This window comes from Podarcis bocagei (genome assembly GCF_964188305.1).
Source record: "Podarcis bocagei genome assembly, chromosome: 6".
In the NCBI taxonomy this organism is placed as follows: Eukaryota; Metazoa; Chordata; class Lepidosauria; order Squamata; family Lacertidae; genus Podarcis; species Podarcis bocagei.
Genome location: NC_138130.1, coordinates 28,666,264 through 28,686,612, shown reverse-complemented (window position 1 = coordinate 28,686,612; position 20,349 = coordinate 28,666,264). Strand labels below are relative to the sequence as shown.

General features: G+C 41.6%; 1 protein-coding gene across 9 annotated transcripts in view; it reads left to right on the top strand.

Moving 5' to 3' along the window:
- RGPD4 (RANBP2 like and GRIP domain containing 4) overlaps positions 1-19,130 on the top strand; it is a 37,438-nt gene extending 18,308 nt beyond the window's left edge. Inside the window, exons 18-30 of one of the 9 annotated variants that reach the window (XM_081198199.1) lie at positions 815-950; positions 1,507-1,604; positions 1,853-6,653; positions 7,944-8,021; positions 11,440-11,613; positions 12,464-12,556; positions 13,764-13,963; positions 15,054-15,258; positions 15,744-15,842; positions 16,060-16,205; positions 16,536-16,809; positions 17,232-17,566; positions 18,589-19,130. In XM_081198199.1, coding sequence (XP_081054325.1) covers positions 815-950; positions 1,507-1,604; positions 1,853-6,653; positions 7,944-8,021; positions 11,440-11,613; positions 12,464-12,556; positions 13,764-13,963; positions 15,054-15,258; positions 15,744-15,842; positions 16,060-16,205; positions 16,536-16,809; positions 17,232-17,566; positions 18,589-18,894 — 6,945 coding nt within the window. In that variant the 3' untranslated portion in view covers positions 18,895-19,130. Of the gene's footprint in view, positions 1-814; positions 951-1,506; positions 1,605-1,852; positions 6,654-7,943; positions 8,022-11,436; positions 11,614-12,463; positions 12,557-13,763; positions 13,964-15,053; positions 15,259-15,743; positions 15,843-16,056; positions 16,206-16,535; positions 16,810-17,231; positions 17,567-18,588 lie in introns of all 9 variants that reach the window. The other 8 variants (XM_081198192.1, XM_081198194.1, XM_081198193.1 and 5 more) reach the window with 8 other exon arrangements.
- The last annotated feature ends 1,219 nt before the right edge of the window (positions 19,131-20,349 follow it).

The following is a 20,349-nucleotide window of genomic DNA, read 5'->3' as shown; positions in this document are numbered from 1 at the left end:
AAATCCTAAAGGGATTATTGAGCATGCTTAGTAGCCAGAGAATATTGAATCATTGCAGGGACGGGAAAAAGAGGAGGGGGCTGAGACTGACCTCACTGGCAGTGAAGGTGTGTGTTGCTGTGGTGGCCCTAGAGGTATCAAAACACTGTTGATCAGTGGATAAGACAGGCTAACAGAAAAGCAAAGGACAAAGAGCTGGTAAGGAGGAGAGTGAAAAGGTTGGCTGTGCTTTTTCTTCCCTTATAGTGTCATACCTTGGAAGTTGATCAGCTTAATTCCCGAATGTTTTGGCTCCCTAACGTAGCAAACCTAGAAGTGACTGTTCTGGTTTGCGAACTATTTTTAGAAGCCGAACGTCTGACGGGGCTTCAGCAGCTTCCGACTGGGTGCAGGAGCTTCCTGCAACCAATCAGAAGTCGTGCTTTGGTTTCTGAACGTTTTGGAAGTCAAATAGACTTCTGGAACGGATTCTGTTTGACTTCCAAGGTACAACTGCACTTTGATCCTTCACTTTCATCTTGAAGAAACAAGCGAAGGATAGAGGAAGATATAAAGAGGTTGGAGGGAACAATCTTTTATTGCCTGGATTGGTCACTTTCTGGCTCACTCTGAGTAACCGTTCTTAAATGCCTTCATGCTGGAAGTTCATTAAAAAAATTGAGAAATCCAAGGTTTCAATGTAGCCAGGACTTAATACAAGCATATTCATCCCAAACTGTTTTAGATTCTTTTCCTCTTCAGTTCTGTAGATGCAAAAGAAACAGCATGGGGTTGGCACAAAAGTTTTTAATGACCATGCTTGTCTTTTTGATAGAATGAGATGCAAGAGATGAAACTTAACAATTCTAATACAACCATGTCTCAGCGGTGGCCTGCCGAAAGCTATGCAGCAGATACCATGCCAGATGGCTATCAAGGCACACAGAGCTTTCATGGAGCACCATTAACTGGTAACTACATGCGGAGGTGGAGAGTCCTAGAGAAATTTAAGTGCAGTTTCTGATGTGACGTCTGATTATAATTAAAAAGCATTGAAGGCATCACAAGCTGCCTTGAGGAGGATGTTATTAAAAAGATATAAAGTATTTTCATTTACTGGCTTCATAATCTTAAGGCTTTATTTAAAACTTACCATGAGTGCTGCAGGGAGGGTGCATTTTCACACTTTTTAAATGATTGCTTTTATTTGAGTTTGATAATGACTGTACATTTTTTAAAACTACACAAGAATACTCCACGAAAAACATGTGATATCCTTATACAAAGAAGTAAATCACTAAAGCTGTATCTTCTGTAACTCGACACACACTTGCATATAAAATGATGGAATACTAGAAGTGGGGGGAAACCTGAGTGTTTAGATGGTTATATGTGGGATTGTGTGTTGGATTATAAACCACCTTGAGGTTTCTTGTTTTTAAAGGCAGCGTATACATATTTAAGATAAAGATTTAGGGTTCTTGTCAATTTCAGGACTCTCACTGGTTTTATCTCTTGTGTGTCCAGTTGCTACAACAGGTCCATCTGTCTACTACAACCCATCACCAGCTTACAATTCCCAATATCTCCTACGGACAGCAGCCACAAACGTGACCCCCACAAAGGTAATTATTTGCTGTTTCTCTGATACAACTCATAACTCGTAAAGAGATGGAAAATTGAGAACTGTGTTGCTTTCTGTTAAATATTCAAAAGGCAGGTTTCTTGTCACATAGTGGGGGGGGGGGTAGGAGAGCAGGAACCAGCAGTTGTTTTTGAATGCAGTTTAAGCAATTATTGGAAATTTAAATTTATAACCTATGTTCAGTTACTAAGGCTTTAAAACTAAGTTTGATCATTTTTGTGTTTATAGGCTCCTGTCTATGCCATGAACAGGCTTACTCCTCAGCAGCACATATATACATATCAACAGCCAATGCACACACCTCCACTGCAGAACACTTCTGCTTGCATGTTTTCACAAGAAATGTATGGTACTCCCCTGCGTTTTGATTCTCCGGCAACCGGAATGTTGTCTCCCCGTGGCAATGAGGACTACTACAACTACAGCGTTCCACCAACAACTACAAATCCGCCACTTCCTGAGCCAGGCTATTTTACAAAACCTTCTGCAGCACCCCCGGTCTCCCGGTCTGCCGAGTCAAAAGTGATAGACTTTGGGAAGCCTACCTTTGGGCAGCCTGTACCACCAGCAGAGGGAGCAAAACCTTCCTTGATAACTTCTGCTCAGTCGACACAGCCAACCACTTTCAAATTTAATTCCAATTTCAAATCTAACGATGGAGATTTTACTTTTTCATCACCTCAGGTTGCAGCACAGCCACACAGTACCCCCTATAGCAACAGCGACAGTCTTTTGGGCCTTCTGACATCTGACAAGCCTATCAAAGAGGACCGATACACTGGACAAAAGCCGCTTACTGAATATCCCACTGGACAGCGAAACATCTTCAGTTTTGGTGGCAAGAATGCATCAGGCATTGCATTTACGGATAAAATGGTACAAAATCAACCCAGGCCCTCTGGTTTTAGTAAGGGTGATGCGTTCAGCTTTCAGGATCCTGGCAAGCCTGTATTTGGTACTCCACATTCAGATGTAGCAAACAGAAGTCACGAAACAGATGGAGGAAGTGTCCATGGTGGTGGTGAAGAAGATGATGATGGCCCTCATTTCGAACCTGTTGTGCCACTACCTGACAAAATTGAAGTAAAAACAGGTGAAGAAGATGAAGAGGAGATGTTTTGCAATAGAGCAAAACTTTTCCGCTTTGATGCTGAACACAAAGAATGGAAAGAGAGAGGTGTTGGTAATGTGAAAATTCTGAGGCATAAAATAACTGGCAAAATCAGACTACTTATGAGACGGGAGCAAGTGCTGAAAATTTGTGCAAATCACTATATAAATCCTGATATGACTCTGAACCCAAATGCTGGATCAGACAAATCTTTTGTGTGGCATGCCTTGGACTATGCAGATGAATCGGCAAAACCTGAGCAACTTGCAATCAGGTTTAAAACTCCAGAGGAAGCGAAGCTTTTCAAGCGGAAATTTGAAGAGGCACAAAATATTTTGAGACTATCTGGATCAAGTGATAGTCAGCAGGCTTCTCAGGGTATTGTGTCATCAAGAGAAGCTACTGCTCAAGATGCAAAAGATTCTGGTAAATCTGACTCAGGACTCATGAGCTCTGGATTTAACTTCAAGAGTGGGACGTCATCTGTCAGTGGTAGCTATCAGGTTCCTGTTCCCGATGTGAGCAGTTCAGCTAAAAACACTAATGCCAAAAGTACTTTTACAATTGCATCCAGTGCAGCTACACCTGCATCCTTCTCTTTTGCTAAAGAAGGGTTGGGAGCAAATGCTACATACGGATTTGGTGAACAGTTCATGTTAAAGAAAGATCAGTGGGAGTGCAACACATGCCTTGTTCGAAATAAAGTAACTGCACAGAGTTGTGTAGCATGCCAGACTCCAAATCCAGCTAATCGGGAAGCGCAGGGTGTGCTTCCTCCGACAGAATCGACTATTCCTTTCAAACCCAGCACTGAAGGTGCACATTCTACATTTGGACCAATTCCTCCAAAAAAGGAAAACCAGTGGGAATGCAGGACCTGTCTTGTGAGAAACGAAGCCAGCACATCCCATTGTATTAGCTGCAAGAATCCCAGCGGTACAAATTTACCAGTGTTTGGTTCCCAAACCACATTCAAATTTGGTCATGCAGAGTCTCCAAAAGTGCCCCAAAGTGGTTTTGGGGCTGCTTTTCAGAAAAAGGAGGGCCAGTGGGATTGCAGCATATGCTTAGTAAGAAATGAAGGCTCCTCACGAACCTGTGCTTCTTGTCAGGCTGCAAACCCATCTAGCGATTCCCAAACCACATTCAAATTTGGTCATGCAGAGGCTCCAAAAGTGCCCCAAAGTGGTTTTGGGGCTGCTTTTCAGAAAAAGGAGGGCCAGTGGGATTGCAGCATATGCTTAGTAAGAAATGAAGGCTCCTCACGAACCTGTGCTTCTTGTCAGGCTGCAAACCCATCTAGCGATTCCCAAACCACATTCAAATTTGGTCACGCAGAGTCTCCAAAAGTGCCCCAAAGTGGTTTTGGGGCTGCTTTTCAGAAAAAGGAGGGCCAGTGGGATTGCAGCATATGCTTAGTAAGAAATGAAGGCTCCTCACGAACCTGTGCTGCTTGTCAGGCTGCAAACCCATCTAGCAGTGCTCCAGCTTTACCAGCTAGTGGTGCTCAACTGCCTGTGTTTGGCTTCAAAAGCAAGTTATCCGAACCCACTGGAGGACCGCAGGGGACGGGTTTTAAATGTGACATAACAGAGAAGGGTTTTAAATTTGGCCTTTCTACAGATCAAGGGAAGTCTTCGTCCTTCACATTTCAGGTTCCTGCTAGCAGTGAAACTAAGCCTATGAAAGGAGGGTTTAATTTTTCAATGCCTGTACCTCCAGGTGAATTTAAATTTGGTATACAAGAGCCTAGCAAAGATGTTGCAAACAACCAACAGAATAAAGAAGGTGGTACTGATGAAAAAGAGGAGGTGTCGGAGGAAGAAACTGCAATGAAATCTCATGATAGATCTAGCAAACAAAGCGGTGATTTGGTGTTTGGTCAACACAGCAGCACATTCACTTTTGCTGACCTTGCAAAAACAACAGGTGAAGGATTTCAGTTCGGTCGGAAAGATCCAAATTTCAAGGGCTTTACAGGTGCAGGTGAAAAGCTATTTTCTTCTCAGGCTGCTAAATCTTCATTCAAAGGAAATACTTCTGCTGATCTTGAGAAGGAAGATGAGTCCTATAAAACAGAAGACAACGATGATATTCATTTTGACCCTGTTGTCCAGATGCCCGAGAAAGTCGAACTGGTGACTGGCGAAGAAGATGATATAGTGTTGTATTCCCAAAGAGTAAAACTGTTCAGGTTTGATGCAGAAACAAGCCAGTGGAAAGAACGTGGTGTGGGCAACTTGAAAATCCTTAAGAATGAAGTTAATGGTAAGCCACGAATCATCATGCGACGTGAGCAGGTATTTAAGGTTTGTGCAAACCACTGGATCACAACTACCATGAACTTGAAGCCCCTCTCTGGCTCAGACAAAGCATGGATGTGGTTAGCCAACGACTTCTCTGATGGTGATGCAAAGCTGGAGCAATTGGCAGCTAAATTCAAAAGTCCAGAGCAAGCTGAGGAATTTAAATTGAAATTCGAAGAATGTCAAAGGCTATTGCTGGATATACCACTCCAGACCCCACATAAACTAATAGATTCTGGGAAAACAGCTGAGCTGATACAAAAAGCAGAAGAAATGAAAAGTGGTTTGAAAGATCTCAAAACCTTCCTGACAGACGATAAAACTAAACTTTCAGATGAAGAGAGTAAAACCTCTGCGTCTGCTACAAAGGCCTCTGATTTGATTATTAAGCCACACGCTGAAAGCACTGGGCCTACATTAGAGTGGGACAACTATGACTTGCGTGGGGAAGCACTGGATGATAGTACAGACAGCTCTGTGTATGCTTTGCCTCGGGCCAGTAGCCCTGTGAGGAAAAATCTATTTAGGTTTGGAGAGTCCACCACAGGGTTTAACTTCAGCTTCAAATCTGCATTAAGTCCCTCTAAGTCTCCTTCCAAACAGAACCAAAGTAGGACTTCTGTAGGCACAGATGAGGAATCTGACGTTACACAAGAAGATGAAAGAGATGGTCAGTATTTTGAACCAGTAGTACCTTTACCTGACCTCGTAGAAATAACCAGTGGTGAAGAAAATGAGCAGGTTGTCTTCAGCCATCGTGCTAAACTTTATAGATATGATAAAGATGCTAATCAGTGGAAGGAGAGGGGTATTGGAGACATAAAGATCTTGCAAAACTATGACACTAAACAAGTTCGTGTAGTCATGCGAAGGGACCAGGTATTAAAGCTTTGTGCCAATCACAGAATAACCTCAGATATGAACATCCAGCCAATGAAAGGCACAGAGCGAGCCTGGGTATGGACCGCATGTGACTTTGCCGAAGGGGAACGGAAAGTAGAGCACTTGGCTGTGCGATTTAAGCTGCAAGATGTTGCTGACTCGTTTAAGCAGATCTTTGAGGAAGCAAAACATGCTCAAGAAAAAGACACCTTAATCACACCACTCTCTTCGCGGGCAAATACTCCGAAGGAATCGCCATGTGGAAAGATTGCTGTTGCAGTACTTGAAGAAACCACCAGGGAGAGAACTGATTTAAAGCAGGATGAAGAAACAGTTACACAAACTGCAGAGACTTCACAAACGGCGGGCACTTCTGAGACGCCAACGAAAGCAGTGGTTTCGCCACCCAAATTTGTCTTTGGCTCAGAATCTGTCAAAAGTATTTTTAGCAATGAAAAATCAAAGCCTTTCACATTTGGAAACACATCAGCAACGGGATCTCTCTTTGGCTTCAGCTTTAACGCTTCTCCCAAGAGCAAAAACGATAGCTCAGTGTGTCATAGCACAAAACAGCGAGAACCAGATGGCACATATGATGCCTACAAAGGTGCTGAGCATCAGGAAAGTGATGCTACTGTTTGGAAACACTCTGATGGCAAAGGAGAAAGTCAAGTGGCTACCTCCAAGGCAGAAGGACTTCCTAATTTTTCATTTAAAACACTAGAAAAAGGTGAGCAATTACATACTTTTTACTTAATAAATTCAAGTTGTTATAAATGTACTTAGGTTCCACCTTGTCCATCTTTGTGAGTTTAAGTTGCCTACTGATGTATAGTTTCAAAATCTATAATGCTTAACCCTAGGTAAGAAAAAAAAACGATACTGAAAATTCTTTAAACGAATGTATCCTGGGTTATCATAAACGTTATTGAGGAATATTTTTTTAAAAATCTGGTATGCAGGACCCAAGCTATTTAGCACTTTAGAGATCAAAAGTATCTCTTTGAATTACAGATAAATACATAACTGGTAGGTAACACAGCTACTGAGGTTCTAAGTTCTGACTTCGCCCATTCAGAAGTGGGCAACAGCACACTGCAGTTCAACTAGCAGGCCCATGCAGGCCAAGTTGCTAGAGTCTCCCAAAATGTCGTGGAGGATGAAAATTTGAGGGGAACTTGATCAGAATAAATATTGGCACTAATAGGTCAATAAAAGGAAAACATGGTTCATGTTTTGTTTTCTTCTCTTTAAAACTTTGAAATGTAAAATCTTGAGTTAGAAGAGAATCTTAGTAGTTATTTGCCAGATTGACTCCCCATGTTCAGAAACTGTATTTCTGAATGCCAGTTGTCACAACAGAGGGGAATTCTTGCCTTCGTGTCCTGCTTGTGTTTCTTAGAAACTGGGTGGCCACTTTGAAAAATGGGGTAATGAACCTTTATTCTAATACAGCAGGGTTTTTTGTTTTTTGTTTTAGGTATCTTGCATTGAACGCCTAGCCATGTCAGCTAAGAAGTAGGCTCTACAGTGGTACCTCGGGTTACAAACACTTTGGGTTACAGACTCTGCTAACCCGGAAGTAGTACCTCGGGTTACAAACTTTGCCCCAGGATGAGAATGGAAATTGTGTGGCAGCAGGAGGCCCCTTTAGCTAAAGTGGTACCTCAGATTAAGAACGGTTTCGGGTTAAGAACGGACCTCTGGAATGAATTAAGTTCATAACCCGAGGTACCACTGTATTGAAACCAACGGGCTTACTCCCAAAAGAGTAGGGTTAGGATTGCAACATTACTTTCTTTACTGGTAAAATTGTTTTGCTAGTTGAAAGCTAACGTCTTAATTATTGCAGCTAGAAACATCACTGTTCCAGATTACCTTAGTATAAGAAGTTATGTAAAATCATAGACAAGTCTGTGACTGTGACTGTGTGTCTGTGACTGTGTGTGTGTTTGGCAGCGCCCCTTGACCCTTTAATGAAGTTAATTAAATACTTAAATCCACACACTTTATTTTCTAGGATTTAATTTTAGCCTTTTTAAATCTAACCCAATGGCCTTTTGGACCAGCGCATCTCCCCCTCAACCCAATAGTAAAGGTATTTACATACTGCACTGAATGTTGTGTTGTATCACTTTTGGGAAGACACTGACAGCTCCCCAACTTTAGCAGGCTATTGGCTAATGGAATTATAGAAAAATTAACATGCATGTTAAAAGAGAATAGTAATGACTGAATTTGCTTTACAGCTGTTGTGGTAAGAGACTGGTTATTGAATCCTTGGATGTGATTGCCTGATTCCTATGTTTTCTGAGTGCCCAGTTATTGACTTTTTAAAATTTTGCTTGATGGATGGTAGGTAGGCAAGGACAAATGGATAGACATGGAATAAGTATGTTTCAGGTGTCCTTATTGTCCCCCAGTCTCGATATTAGGATTTTTGTTCTTGAACCATCCTACAAAGCAAAATATTTTCCTTCTTGGAAGGGGGAGGTTTATGCTAATTCATGGAACGTTTTCTGAACTACTCTCCAGCCTCATATTTTTTTGCTTTTGTTTCACTTCATAATCAGTGTCCCTCCATCTGATTAGTTTTTAAAAATATTTTTAAAGAACCTAGGAACATCCTGGGAAAAGACCATTTTTCATTAAGAGAAAATGGCTGCAGATGTTGGGTTCTATCTAGAGAAGTTTTCCCACTAGTGCAAGGGCTTCTGCATGTGCCGTGGGACTTTCACACTTCCTCTTCCTCCCATGCACCCATCCTCCAACCCTCTGAAGCAGATTGGAAGAGGTGCATAAGGAAATGAGAAATTCCAAGGCTTGTGTTTTACTAAAGCTGAACCTAACACAACTATCTGTGGTGGTGGTTTTTCTAAATTGTGCATTCTGAAGGAGACTAGAAGTCTGGAACATTTAATTTTAACTGTTTAGGATATGGCTTGCATTCTTGTGTGAGACAGTGCACACTGATAATAAGCATGCATGAAAATGTTTTGTGTACTTGGCATGTATTCTTTTAACATGTATTTGTCAATTGACATACAGACTTTGCCTTGGAGATGATTGTCTGAGCTTCAACATAGCTTCAGAAATAGTTTTTTTAGTCAAATAGTAAGGTGTTATAGGATGACGCTTTTGAGGAGCAGTTTAACCATTGTGGTGTTGGCGCTTAAAGGGATACAATTCTTTTTAAGTGGTCTGAAACTATTTGATTTTGTTGCATCTGTACTTCATACTTAGATCTACCAATTTGTGACTTTAATAATTGATTCCTACTTCTGGGAATTCCTACTTCTGGGACTGATATTTGCTTTTCTTTATGAAATCACATGAGTAGGTTTTATGTTCTGATCACATTCTAAGTGTTATACAGGGCTAACTGCTGTATTGAGATAGATTTAGCAAACGATGATCAGCTAGACAAAATCAGATTGCTTCTGATTTTGAACGCCTCATGTTGAAACACCTGAACACCTCATGATGAAAAGAATAGTGGCAAATTGCTAGGACTTAGTGAGCTCTTTCTACTCTGCTTCTTTTCCAGTACTGTGTAAGCAGAATAGTTAACTCGGTATTGATGAACCTACAGTGGTACCCCGCAAGAGGAACGCCTCGCAAGACGGAAAACCCGCTAGACGAAAGGGTTTTCCGTTTTGGAGGCGCTTCGCAAAACGAATTTCCCTATGGGCTTGCTTCGCAAGACGACAGCCCATAGGGAAATCTCCGGGACAGCGGGGAAGCCAGGAACACCTCCACCCGCCGCCGGGCTTCGGAAGGCTCCTCCGAAGCCGGGCGGCGGGGCGGGAACACCTCCCGCCGCCGCCCGGCTTCAGAACGATGCTCCGAAGCCGGGCGGCGGGGAGGGAACACCTCCTCCCGCCGCCGGGCTTCGGAAGGCTCCTCCGAAGCCGGGCGGCGGGGCGGGAACACCTCCCGCCGCCGCCCGGCTTCGGAACAATGCTCCGAAGCCGGGCGGCGGGGAGGGAACACCTCCTCCCGCCGCCCGGCTTCGGAACGATGCTCCGAAGCCGGGCAGCGGGGCCGCGAAGCCTGGGCGCGCTGATCTCAGCGCGCGCAGGCTTCGGCATGCTGGCAACTCTCCGCAAGCAGCGGGAGAGGTCCGCGAAGCCTGTCCAGGACAGCTTTTGAAGGCAGGGGGGAGCAAAGACTTTCGCCCCCCGCCCGCCTTCAGAAGAGGTCCTGGACCTCTTCTGAAGGCTGGCGGGGGACAAAAGTCTTTGTCCCCCCTGCCTGCCTTCCCAGGGGCTTTTAAATTGCCCCGGACAGCGGAGAAGTCCTCCGCTGTCCCGGGGCGATTTTAAAATGCCGCCCGCCAGCATTTTAAGATCGCCCCGGACAGCGGAGAAGTCCTCCGCTGTCCCGGGGTTTTTTAAAATGCTGGGGGTTGGAAGAAAAGCCCTTGTCCCCCCCCCCCAGCCTTCAGAAGAGGTCGGGGACAGACTGTCCCCGGACCTGGTCTGAAGGCGGTTTCCATAGGAACGCATTAATTGATTTTCAATGCATTCCTATGGGAAACCGTGCATCGCAAGACGAAAAACTCGCAAGACGAAGAGACTTGCAGAACGAATTAATTTCGTCTTGCGAGGCACCACTGTATTTAAAAATACACTTTGGAAAGAGAACTTCAGCACAACAAACGTAATCCTAACAATGATAAATGAAATAGCTGAAGCCATTATGATGGCTAAATAAAAATTGATGGCAGTGGTATACAGTGTTACTATTGATGCTTACTATCTAGTCATCTACCTTGTGCTACCTTGTGCAATACACATTGTGTCTCATTCAGTGAGAAGAACTTAATGCCATGTGCTCAACTCTCACTGAAATCACGTTTTAGCTTTGTCAAAATCTTGTGATTCAAAGTCCGAGTTTGGGGCCATGCACACTTGCCAAGCTCCTGCTTGATATATATAATTTGAATAATTTGAAAGAGCCTGACTTTATTGTTATAACAACTGTAAAATTGAATTCTCAGCTTCCAAATGAATAAAATCAGATATGTTTCACAGCCTTTCAATTTATTCCCACCTTAACAAAAGATACATTCATATTTTAATACATCAATAAAGCCCAACCTAAATCAGGTCTAAGATAAAATGGAATTAAAGTGCTATCCAAAGTATATTTTCTTCTGCTTTACAAGTTTTTAACTTAAAATGTTTCTATGCCATTTCACTGAACTTCCCAGAAGTATCTTTTTTCTAAACACAATACATGCACAGTGTAAGTTCTACTTAAAATACAATAGATGGATGGAAGATTTGTTGTGTCTGGAAGCAGCTGTCTTACGAGAAGCATGGCATGAGTTTGGCTTGATGGAAAGGCAACCCATCTCATAGTGGCTAAACTCTTCTTCTTATTGGTTTGACTTTAAATCTTGCTTGTTTTCTGGTTGAAAGTATTTCTTGCCTGCTTTGTGAATGTGTTAGTATTCAAGTGCAGCTGCTGCTTTCAGACTTGCTCAGACAATTCACTTCTTTTCCCAGCAGTTGAGATTAAGAAGGAGCCAGATGATACTGCCAATTCAGACGATGTTTTGATTGTATATGAGTTAACACCCACGCCTGAGCAAAGAGCTCTTGCAGACTCCCTTAAGTTACCGCCAACATTCTTCTGCTACCAGAGTGAACCTGGGTATCTGAGTGAAGATGATGATGATGATGGTAAGAAGCATTCATTGAAAATTCTTCTTCTTTAAGTTACAGAACACTATTAAGGAATGAAGGAAGCATTGGTCCAGTCCAGAATAACATCATTTCTGGAAATGTATTTGTCTTTATGAATTAAGGGCGGTTGGGGGTTGTATCACGTGCACATTGCAATAGATCATTTCTCAGGGATCACAAAGCCTCCTGTTTCTGGCCCTAGTCAGTCATATAGAGCAGGATGAAACTTAATAGCACTCTTCAGCTAAGCAGCACTGACTTCCCCCTGCATCAGCTGATGCAATGGGAGATCAGTCCAGCTTGATTTGGATGCACATGAGAGCCCCTTGTGCACTCAAAGTGGTGCTGTTTAGCTGAACTTCAGAGTCCTGGTGTCAGGACCTTGCAGGCAACAATATGCTGCTAAAAAAGGAAGGCGAAAACGTTGCTTTCAGCAATGTGTTGCTGCCTGCAAAGTGCCTTGATGTCCCAACACCTGGTGTCATTTGTGACCTGCAAGACAGATCCTGATATGAATTTGGCTTGTGGAGCCAAAAAGGTTCCCCACCCTATTCTGTGGTACTCCCTCACTTGGGACACTTGCCAGGCACTCAGTTTATCAGAATATTCATGCCAGGCAAATATACTCAATATACTCATACCAGGCAAAACCCAGGTATTTTCAAGCTCCGTAGTTGTCTTAAGTGCTGCATTTTACTGTTTAAGCTATTTTGCATCTTTTGCATTTTGTCCATGCTTAAGGTTGTTACTCCCTTTAAAGTATAGCAGGGCATACAAACCCAAATACTTACTAGCTAGTGGCATAACAGATATGCAGTGTAAACAAACTTTCATTTTCATATTTCAGATGAGGACTATGAAACAGCCGTGAAGAAGCTCAATGGAAAGTTGTATCCTGATAAACCTAAAAAACATGCACAACTGAAAGAAACTGATACAAGTAAATTTTCTTGGGAAGAAGATTGTAACTTAGCAAGCACAGGGCTATAATTTTGAATTTGGGGGGAATGAAAATACATTCTGACTCGCAATTGTTTGCCATGCCATTTATTATATGGTTCCATAACTTGAAAAACATCATAAAAGAATGGGGAACTGTGTAGGGAAATGATAATTTCAAGTTTGTAATGAATTTGCTTGCTTTAATGAGATAAAAGCTGAAATAATTAAAGTGTTCCCTGTAGTACTAAACACTATTAGAAGAAGAATAGATTTAATAAGAATGTGTTACAATCCCATGCATATGGGGTGAAATCCCCTCAAATGCACTTTGAGATACCTTGCTAGAAACTTGGCAATTTTAGCTTCAGTTTTACAATTAAAGGCTGAGAAAACAAGTGAAAACACCAAGTGGTGGTATAATGAGAAATTTATTACAGCAAAATGTTGAGATTTCTAAAGATGCAGAAATCAGCAGAGCTCCTCTGCTCCTTCTCTTTTACTAAAACCTAGATTCAGGTAGGTAGCCGTGTTGGTCTGACGCAGTCAAAATAAAAAATTAAAAAAATGTCCAGTAGCACCTTAGAGACCAACTAAGTTTGTTCTGGGTATAAGCTTTCATGTGCATGCACACTTCCTCAGACACCAATCTGAAGAAGTCTGCATGCACACAAAAGCTTATACAGTGGTACCTCGCAAGACGAATGCCTCGCAAGACAAAAAACTCGCTAGACGAAATGGTTTTTTGTTTTTTGAGCTGCTTCGCAAGACGATTTTCCCTATGGGCTTGCTTCGCAAGACGGAAACGTCTTGCAAGTTTGTTTCCTTTTTCTTAACACCGTTAATACAGTTGCAACTTGACTTCGAGGAGCAACTCATAGAACGCGGTGTGGTAGCCTTTTTTGAGGTTTTTAAAGACTTTGGTGATTTTTGAAGCTTTTCCAAAACTTTCCCGACACCGTGCTTCGCAAGACGAAAAAAATCGCAAGACGACAAAACTCGCGGAACGAATTATTTTCGTCTTGCAAGGCACCACTGTACCCAGAACAAACTTAGTTGTTCTCTAAGGTGCTACTGGACAATTTTTTACTAAAACCTCTTATCCCTAGGATTCATTATTTGAGATTTTAAGTTTAACATTGGAGTATTTTGAGGTTTCACTTTATTCTAGTTTTTTTCAGTAAAATCTTAAAATGTTCTCTGTTTAGCTGTTGAAGGAGAAAATGAAGCAGAATGTGGGAGCGAGTGTGTTCTTGTGTGGGAGAAGAAACCAACTCCTGAAGAAAAGGCTAAAGCAGAAACTCTGAAGCTTCCTCCAACCTTTCTGTGTGGTATTGGCAGTGACACTGATGAAGACAATAACTTAGAAGACTTTCAAACAGAACTTAGAAAAGTCCAAGAAATGAATGTAAGTAACAAAAGAATTGGACTTTAAGCACCAATTCAGCTGGACTTGCTATGGTCCAAATGTGTGAGTCTTGAAAATTGGCATAACAGGAAGACTTCCTTCTTCCTGACATGCTATATTTCTAAGTGCAGAGAGGCTATTCCTTTTTGTTTGTTATTGGGGCTGAGAGTAGGGTGGGATATATTCCACATTGCCTGCACCCTAGTGCCATTTTGTTACTCGAAGTTCATGGAAGAGATCTAGAACACAATATACATCAGGAAGCTTAGTTTGGTCAGAATCGAGTATACACTTCCAGAGTTAATACTAAATACATTACTTCTGGTAAATGAGCCACCATAGCTGCTAGAGGACCATGAAAATTTGTGTCCTGGGCTTTTTAGACTCTTCCACCCATGTGCTATCTAAAACCATAGCGGCGCATTGGTTGCCAGAAGTGAAATAGATTGGCATTATTTTTAGCTCTCCTACCCCACTACAGATTCATTGGACAACTTTCTCTTCATAAATTTTGAGGGCTGAGGTATTCTGTCTACCTCCTTTATTCCAATAGGATCTTTATAAGAGACTTCATGGACAGTGGGTTGGATAACATAGACTTCTGGTTCCTTTTAATTCCCAATTCTAAAGCAAGCATTTGATAGTACAGTGGTACCTCGGGTTAAGTACTTAATTTGTTCCGGAGGTCCGTTCTTAACCTGAAACTGTTCTTAACCTGAAGCACCACTTTAGCTAATGGGGCCTCCTGCTCCTGCCGCACCGCCGGAGCACAATTTCTGTTCTCATCCTGAAGGAAAGTTCTTAATCTGAAGCACTATTTCTGGGTTAGCGGAGTCTGTAACCTGAAGCGTATGTAAGCTGAAGCGTATGTAACCCAAGGTACCACTGTATGATGTGAAACCATTTTGAAAGTGCAGAGGTGCTTGGCAGTTTTAGTTTCCTCCACTTGCCCTGCCAGGCAGATACCTGTTCTAGAGATCAGCTAGTTCTATTTTCAGATACTGCCTGGCACTTTACATATGCATTTACGTAAAGAGCCTATGAAGACTTGGCACCAGTTTAAAAAATAACTCAGTTCGTTTCTTTTCAGGAAGCTCAAGTAGAAGAAGTAACCAGTTCAACTGATGATGTGTGCTCCATTAAGGAGGAACAGCCAGCTGAAGCAGTCAGTAGAGCTGAAGAACCAGATTCTACCACTGAACCTATATACACTATACAGACGTTATTAGCAGCAGATGACAAACCTGTTGACTTGTCAACAAAAAAAGAAAGTGATGCCAGTTCTACAAGCCAAGGTATACACATTTGATGTGTGAAAGACACGTATACTAGGGAAACTATCATTCCAAAATCTAATAATGCGTACAGAGAATCTCCAGCTAATTAAAACTTCTATTTCTCTGGATATGTATTTTATTTAGAATTTGATAGTTAAACCCCATATTGATCGTTTTATTGTTCATGTAGGGAATTATGCAGAAATTCTGGTTTAATATGCTGGCTGTTTGCCGTAATAAACATTCACTGACTGACTGATTGTATAGAATACGAAGGGTTGAGAGTTTAACAGAAAGGGGCCATGACTAGTGGGCAACACTCATTGTATCTCCAGTGGACTGACTAAGGCCTTGCTAGTGTCCTTTCAGAGGTTATGCCTGACTTGTTCACTTTCTCCTACCTGAGCTTATGTCTGGAGCTATGATAGTGGGGGAATGTGACCTATTATGCAATGTAAAATGGACCACAGAATGATATGAACACTTTCCCTCCCTTTATATAGAAAGCAAACCTTTCTCATTTGCCCTTGGCACCATACCTGGCTTGTCATTTGCTGATCTGGCTTCGAATAATTCTGGAGATTTTGCTTTTGGTTCTAAAGGTAAGATGCACATATTGTCTAATTTTTGTTCTGTGACCATAATAAATCCATTCATTCATTCACAAATTATCTCCTTAACTATTTATAGAAACTGCTTGCTGCTAAGAGAGTTATTGTGTGTGAAATCACATTGGTTTTTTGTAGGGGTGGGATAAGAAAATGTAATCTCAGAAATATTTTTCTATAGTATTAAGATTCTGTCTTCCCATCTAAGCAGACAAAAACTTCAAGTGGGCAAATACAGGAGCAACTGTGTTTGGTGGACAAGTGGCCACTAAAGGTGACAATGAAGATGATGGAAGTGATGAAGAAGTTGTACATAGCGATGATATTCATTTTGAACCAATTGTATCACTGCCTGAGGTAAGATATGAATCTGTTAAATAAAATAAGAGTTGGTTCTTTCCTCTAACACATGTGAGGACAGTGATCTGCGCAATTTCTCTTGTGTGTAAAATAGGGCTGTTGTTTTTACTTACTCTAAAATGGAAGAAATATGCAGGTCATTTTTTTTTTAAAAAAAAGGTCTCATAATTCAATAATATACTACTTTAAGAATGTGATCCTTTGCACGCTAGCCTGAGATTAAGCCCTACTGTACACAGTGGAATTTACTTCTTTGTAAACATACATAGAATTTATAATACCTCAGGAGTAGTGATCTGAGTAAATATGACTACTTATCCCTGCTAGGTTGAGGTGAAGTCAGGAGAAGAAGATGAAGAAATTCTCTTCAAAGAGAGGGCAAAACTCTACAGATGGGACAGAGAAGTCAATCAGTGGAAAGAACGTGGTGTGGGAGAAATAAAGATCCTCTACCATACACAGAATAAATGGTATAGAATCTTAATGAGAAGGGACCAAGTTTTCAAAGTCTGTGCAAATCATAAGATTACAAAAATGATGGATCTAAAGCCCTTGAATACTTCAAACAATGCTATGGTTTGGACTGCAACAGATTATGCCGGTGAGTATTTGTAAAGATATTCTATAACTTTATTTCCCTTCCATTATACATGACATATTCCCTTCCTAACCCTTTGTGGTTGTGCTGGTTCCCATAATGCTGCAAGGAGTAGGACTTCACCAAGTAGCTATGCCCCTGATGCTCCATTGGGCCCTTTTCCTGGCTGCTGCAGAAGGAAAAGGTTAGCGTGAAGGTTTCCACAGAATCTGAAACCTTTCTGCATACAGCAAGTAAATGAAGAACCCCCTCAGTACAGATCCTTGCACAAATGTTGGGAGAAGGGCTGAATGAAGTTTGCTATGTCTGGGGCAGGGCTGCTCAGCACAACCCCACTCCATATTGCTGTACGCAGGATCAAATGTTGAAAGAAGGCTGCATTCTGATCATCACATCATGAATAACACTTGCAATCTTAATTTCAGATGGTGAAGCTAAGATAGAACAGCTTGCTGTCAGATTTAAAAGCCAAGAGCTGGCTGATTCCTTCAAGAGGAAATTTGAAGAATGTCAACAAAGCTTGTCAGAGTTACAGAAGGGTCATGTTTCTCTGGCAGCAGAATTGTCAAAGGAATCTAACCCTATAGTATATCTTGAAGTTTCAGCTGATGACGAACCTCTAGGTCATGTAACCATAGAATTGTTTTCGAATATTGTTCCGCGAACTGCTGAGAACTTCAGGGCATTATGCACAGGAGAAAAAGGATTTGGATTCCGAAATTCCATATTTCATAGAATAATTCCAGATTTTATGTGTCAAGTAAGTGAAAATGCTAAGATTGAACATACATTTCATACTACACATTGATTAACAGGAATATATTTTAAGGCTCAGTAGAAAAGTTCTAGTTTGCAAGCAAATTAGTAGAAACATGAAACATGATATGAGCTTTTCATATCATGAAAGTCTGGAAGTTAATCTGGGGCCTTGCTTCTCAATTTATATTCCATTACTTCTGTAGTTTCTCTAGTGCCAAGTTAGCTTCTCATTTTCTCTTACCTACTTCAGTTGCATCCAATAGATGTATACCTACACAAAGAATGTAAATGGACACTAAATCCTGGGGTGGCAAATGTTTTTGCCCAGCTAGCTAGGCTAAATATGGGGATCATATTTGACATGTAGACAGAGCTGCACTTCTGTGAAACACCTAATGTCATAATGACATCAGCTTTCCTGTTTTTCTTGTGGGGTGTTCAGATGCCCCTTTGAAAACAAAACACCTTTTTTACTGAGTCAGGTGGGCACTGCAGGTCAAATTGGGAGCTCTGGCAGGACCAGTTAGGCCCCACAGTCTGGAGGTACCCCACCCCTGCCTTAGAACAATCAGAAACCATTTCTAGGCTCACTGTTCCCCCTCATTAATTCTGATCAGTGACAGGATGAAGGAACAAGTGTAGTTATGCTAGCCTCTGAAGCTAGTGGGACATAACATCTTACAGTCTTATATATGAAAACGAAAGGCAAATGTAAGTGAAAACCATGACTGCATTCAAACCTGACAAACCCTGGTTTGTTATTAACGTGTGTGAGTGGTGGTGAGCTTTGGGCTCCAATGACATTTACCTGAGACTTGCTGCTTGTGTACATAATATAATGACTCATCATGGTTTGCTGCAATAGCTGAACACAGGAGCTGAATGAAACCACTATTGATTTAACAGTTGAGAACACCAGATGGGACACCACATTGTGCTGGTAAAATGTATTTCTACACACATTTCAGATGTTTCAACATGTACTATAACCAAGTGAATTTTCTCTATTTGTTTACATTCTAGGGAGGTGATATCACCAGACAAGATGGTACAGGTGGCCAGTCCATTTATGGAGAAGCATTTGAGGATGAAAACTTTGAAATAAAACACACTGGCCCTGGCTTACTGTCGATGGCAAATCGTGGCAGAGACACCAATAATTCCCAATTCTTTATCACTCTCAAAAAAGCAGAGCACTTGGACTTTAAACATGTTGTTTTTGGTTTTGTAAAGGATGGGATGGATGTCGTGAAAAAAATAGAATCTTTTGGCTCACCTAAAGGAGTAGTGTCAAAAAGAATTTCGATTACAGACTGTGGTCAAATATAAAATCATTGCTATTACCTGTATGTGGATTAAAATAAATGTTCATATTTAGACAAAATTATGTTCAGCTTTTAAAATGAACATTTCTGATGTATAAATGTAAAGTTACAGCTTATAGCTGAGTCATTTTTTAGTGTTTAAATTGACTGCATGTTGTGAAATAAAAGTTCAAACACTGGTAAATTTTAGGTGTATTTTTGTTTCATCCCCATTTTTGTATTAAATGATTTAAAATTAAATACGAGTCTGAAGTTCTATTACTCTGATTTGTGCAATTTCCCAGTTTAACTGAATGGTTTAAATAAAATTACAAACTAGTGTGTGGTTACTACTTTCCTCTCTTGACTTCCTTGCACAACAGACAACCCCAAAGTTGCTTTGCCCAGTAGCAAATTAGCAACCAGTGCAGATCTCTGAGCAGATATTATATGCTGAAACGGCCTGCTTCCTGGATCAAGTGAAAGGGAAGCCCCACATAGAGCGCATTGCACCAATCCTATCTTGGAAGTAATCTGTGCATGAGCTACTGTTCATGGTCCTGAAATAGCTGTAGCTGTCAAACCAACCAGAGTTGGTAAGAGAGCCACTTGAGCCACCAGTGACAGAGCTGGACCCAGAAACACCCACAAACTTACACTCCCCGTGAAGGCTCCTCTTGAAGGTTAACTCCATCTTGATCAATTTCTTGGACGCTGAAACTACTTGCCCACAGTGCCTCCATCTTGCCAGGATTCAAACTCAGCTTGCTTTTCCTCATCCATCTCACCACTGTCCAGGCAATGGCACAGGGACTGCATGGCCTCTCCTGATTCATTTGAGCAGGAGAAATAGAGCTGAGTGCCATCAGCATACTGATGGCACCTCACCCTGAAATGCCTAGTGACTGCTCCCAACGGCTTCATGTAGATATTAAATACCACTAGAGACAAGATAGTCCCCATATCATAAGGCACTCTCCCAATGCTCTCTGGACTTGAGCCTGAAGGTAGGATCAGAACCACTGTAATAATACTGTGGGAGGAGGACAAGGAGCAGCTACTCTTAATTTTGTGTTATAACCACGCAGTCCAAAAAAGCGTTGGCAACCCCTAAGACAGAGGAGGCAGCTGACGGAATTACAATTTATGTCTCTTAATTACATCAAACAATTTCATTTTATTTTCTAACCAAACCAAGGATTGCCTGGCGGCAAAAGGTGGATTAAAAATGATATAAATGCATATAAGTAAATACTGCCATGGTGATCATTCTTTGCTAATTATGGTGGTGGTACCTCATGACCTGGTCTTGCTATGGAGAATTTTGAAGGAGAAATAGATCTTGCTCTTAATCTCTCCCCACCTGGCCCCTGCTCCTATGCACTGAACTGAAAAAGCCCCGATCTTTTGCGTTTGCTTGGAAGCGACTCCCAAGGAGTTCATTGGAACGCAAGTAGGCACCAACAGCATTGCATTGCTG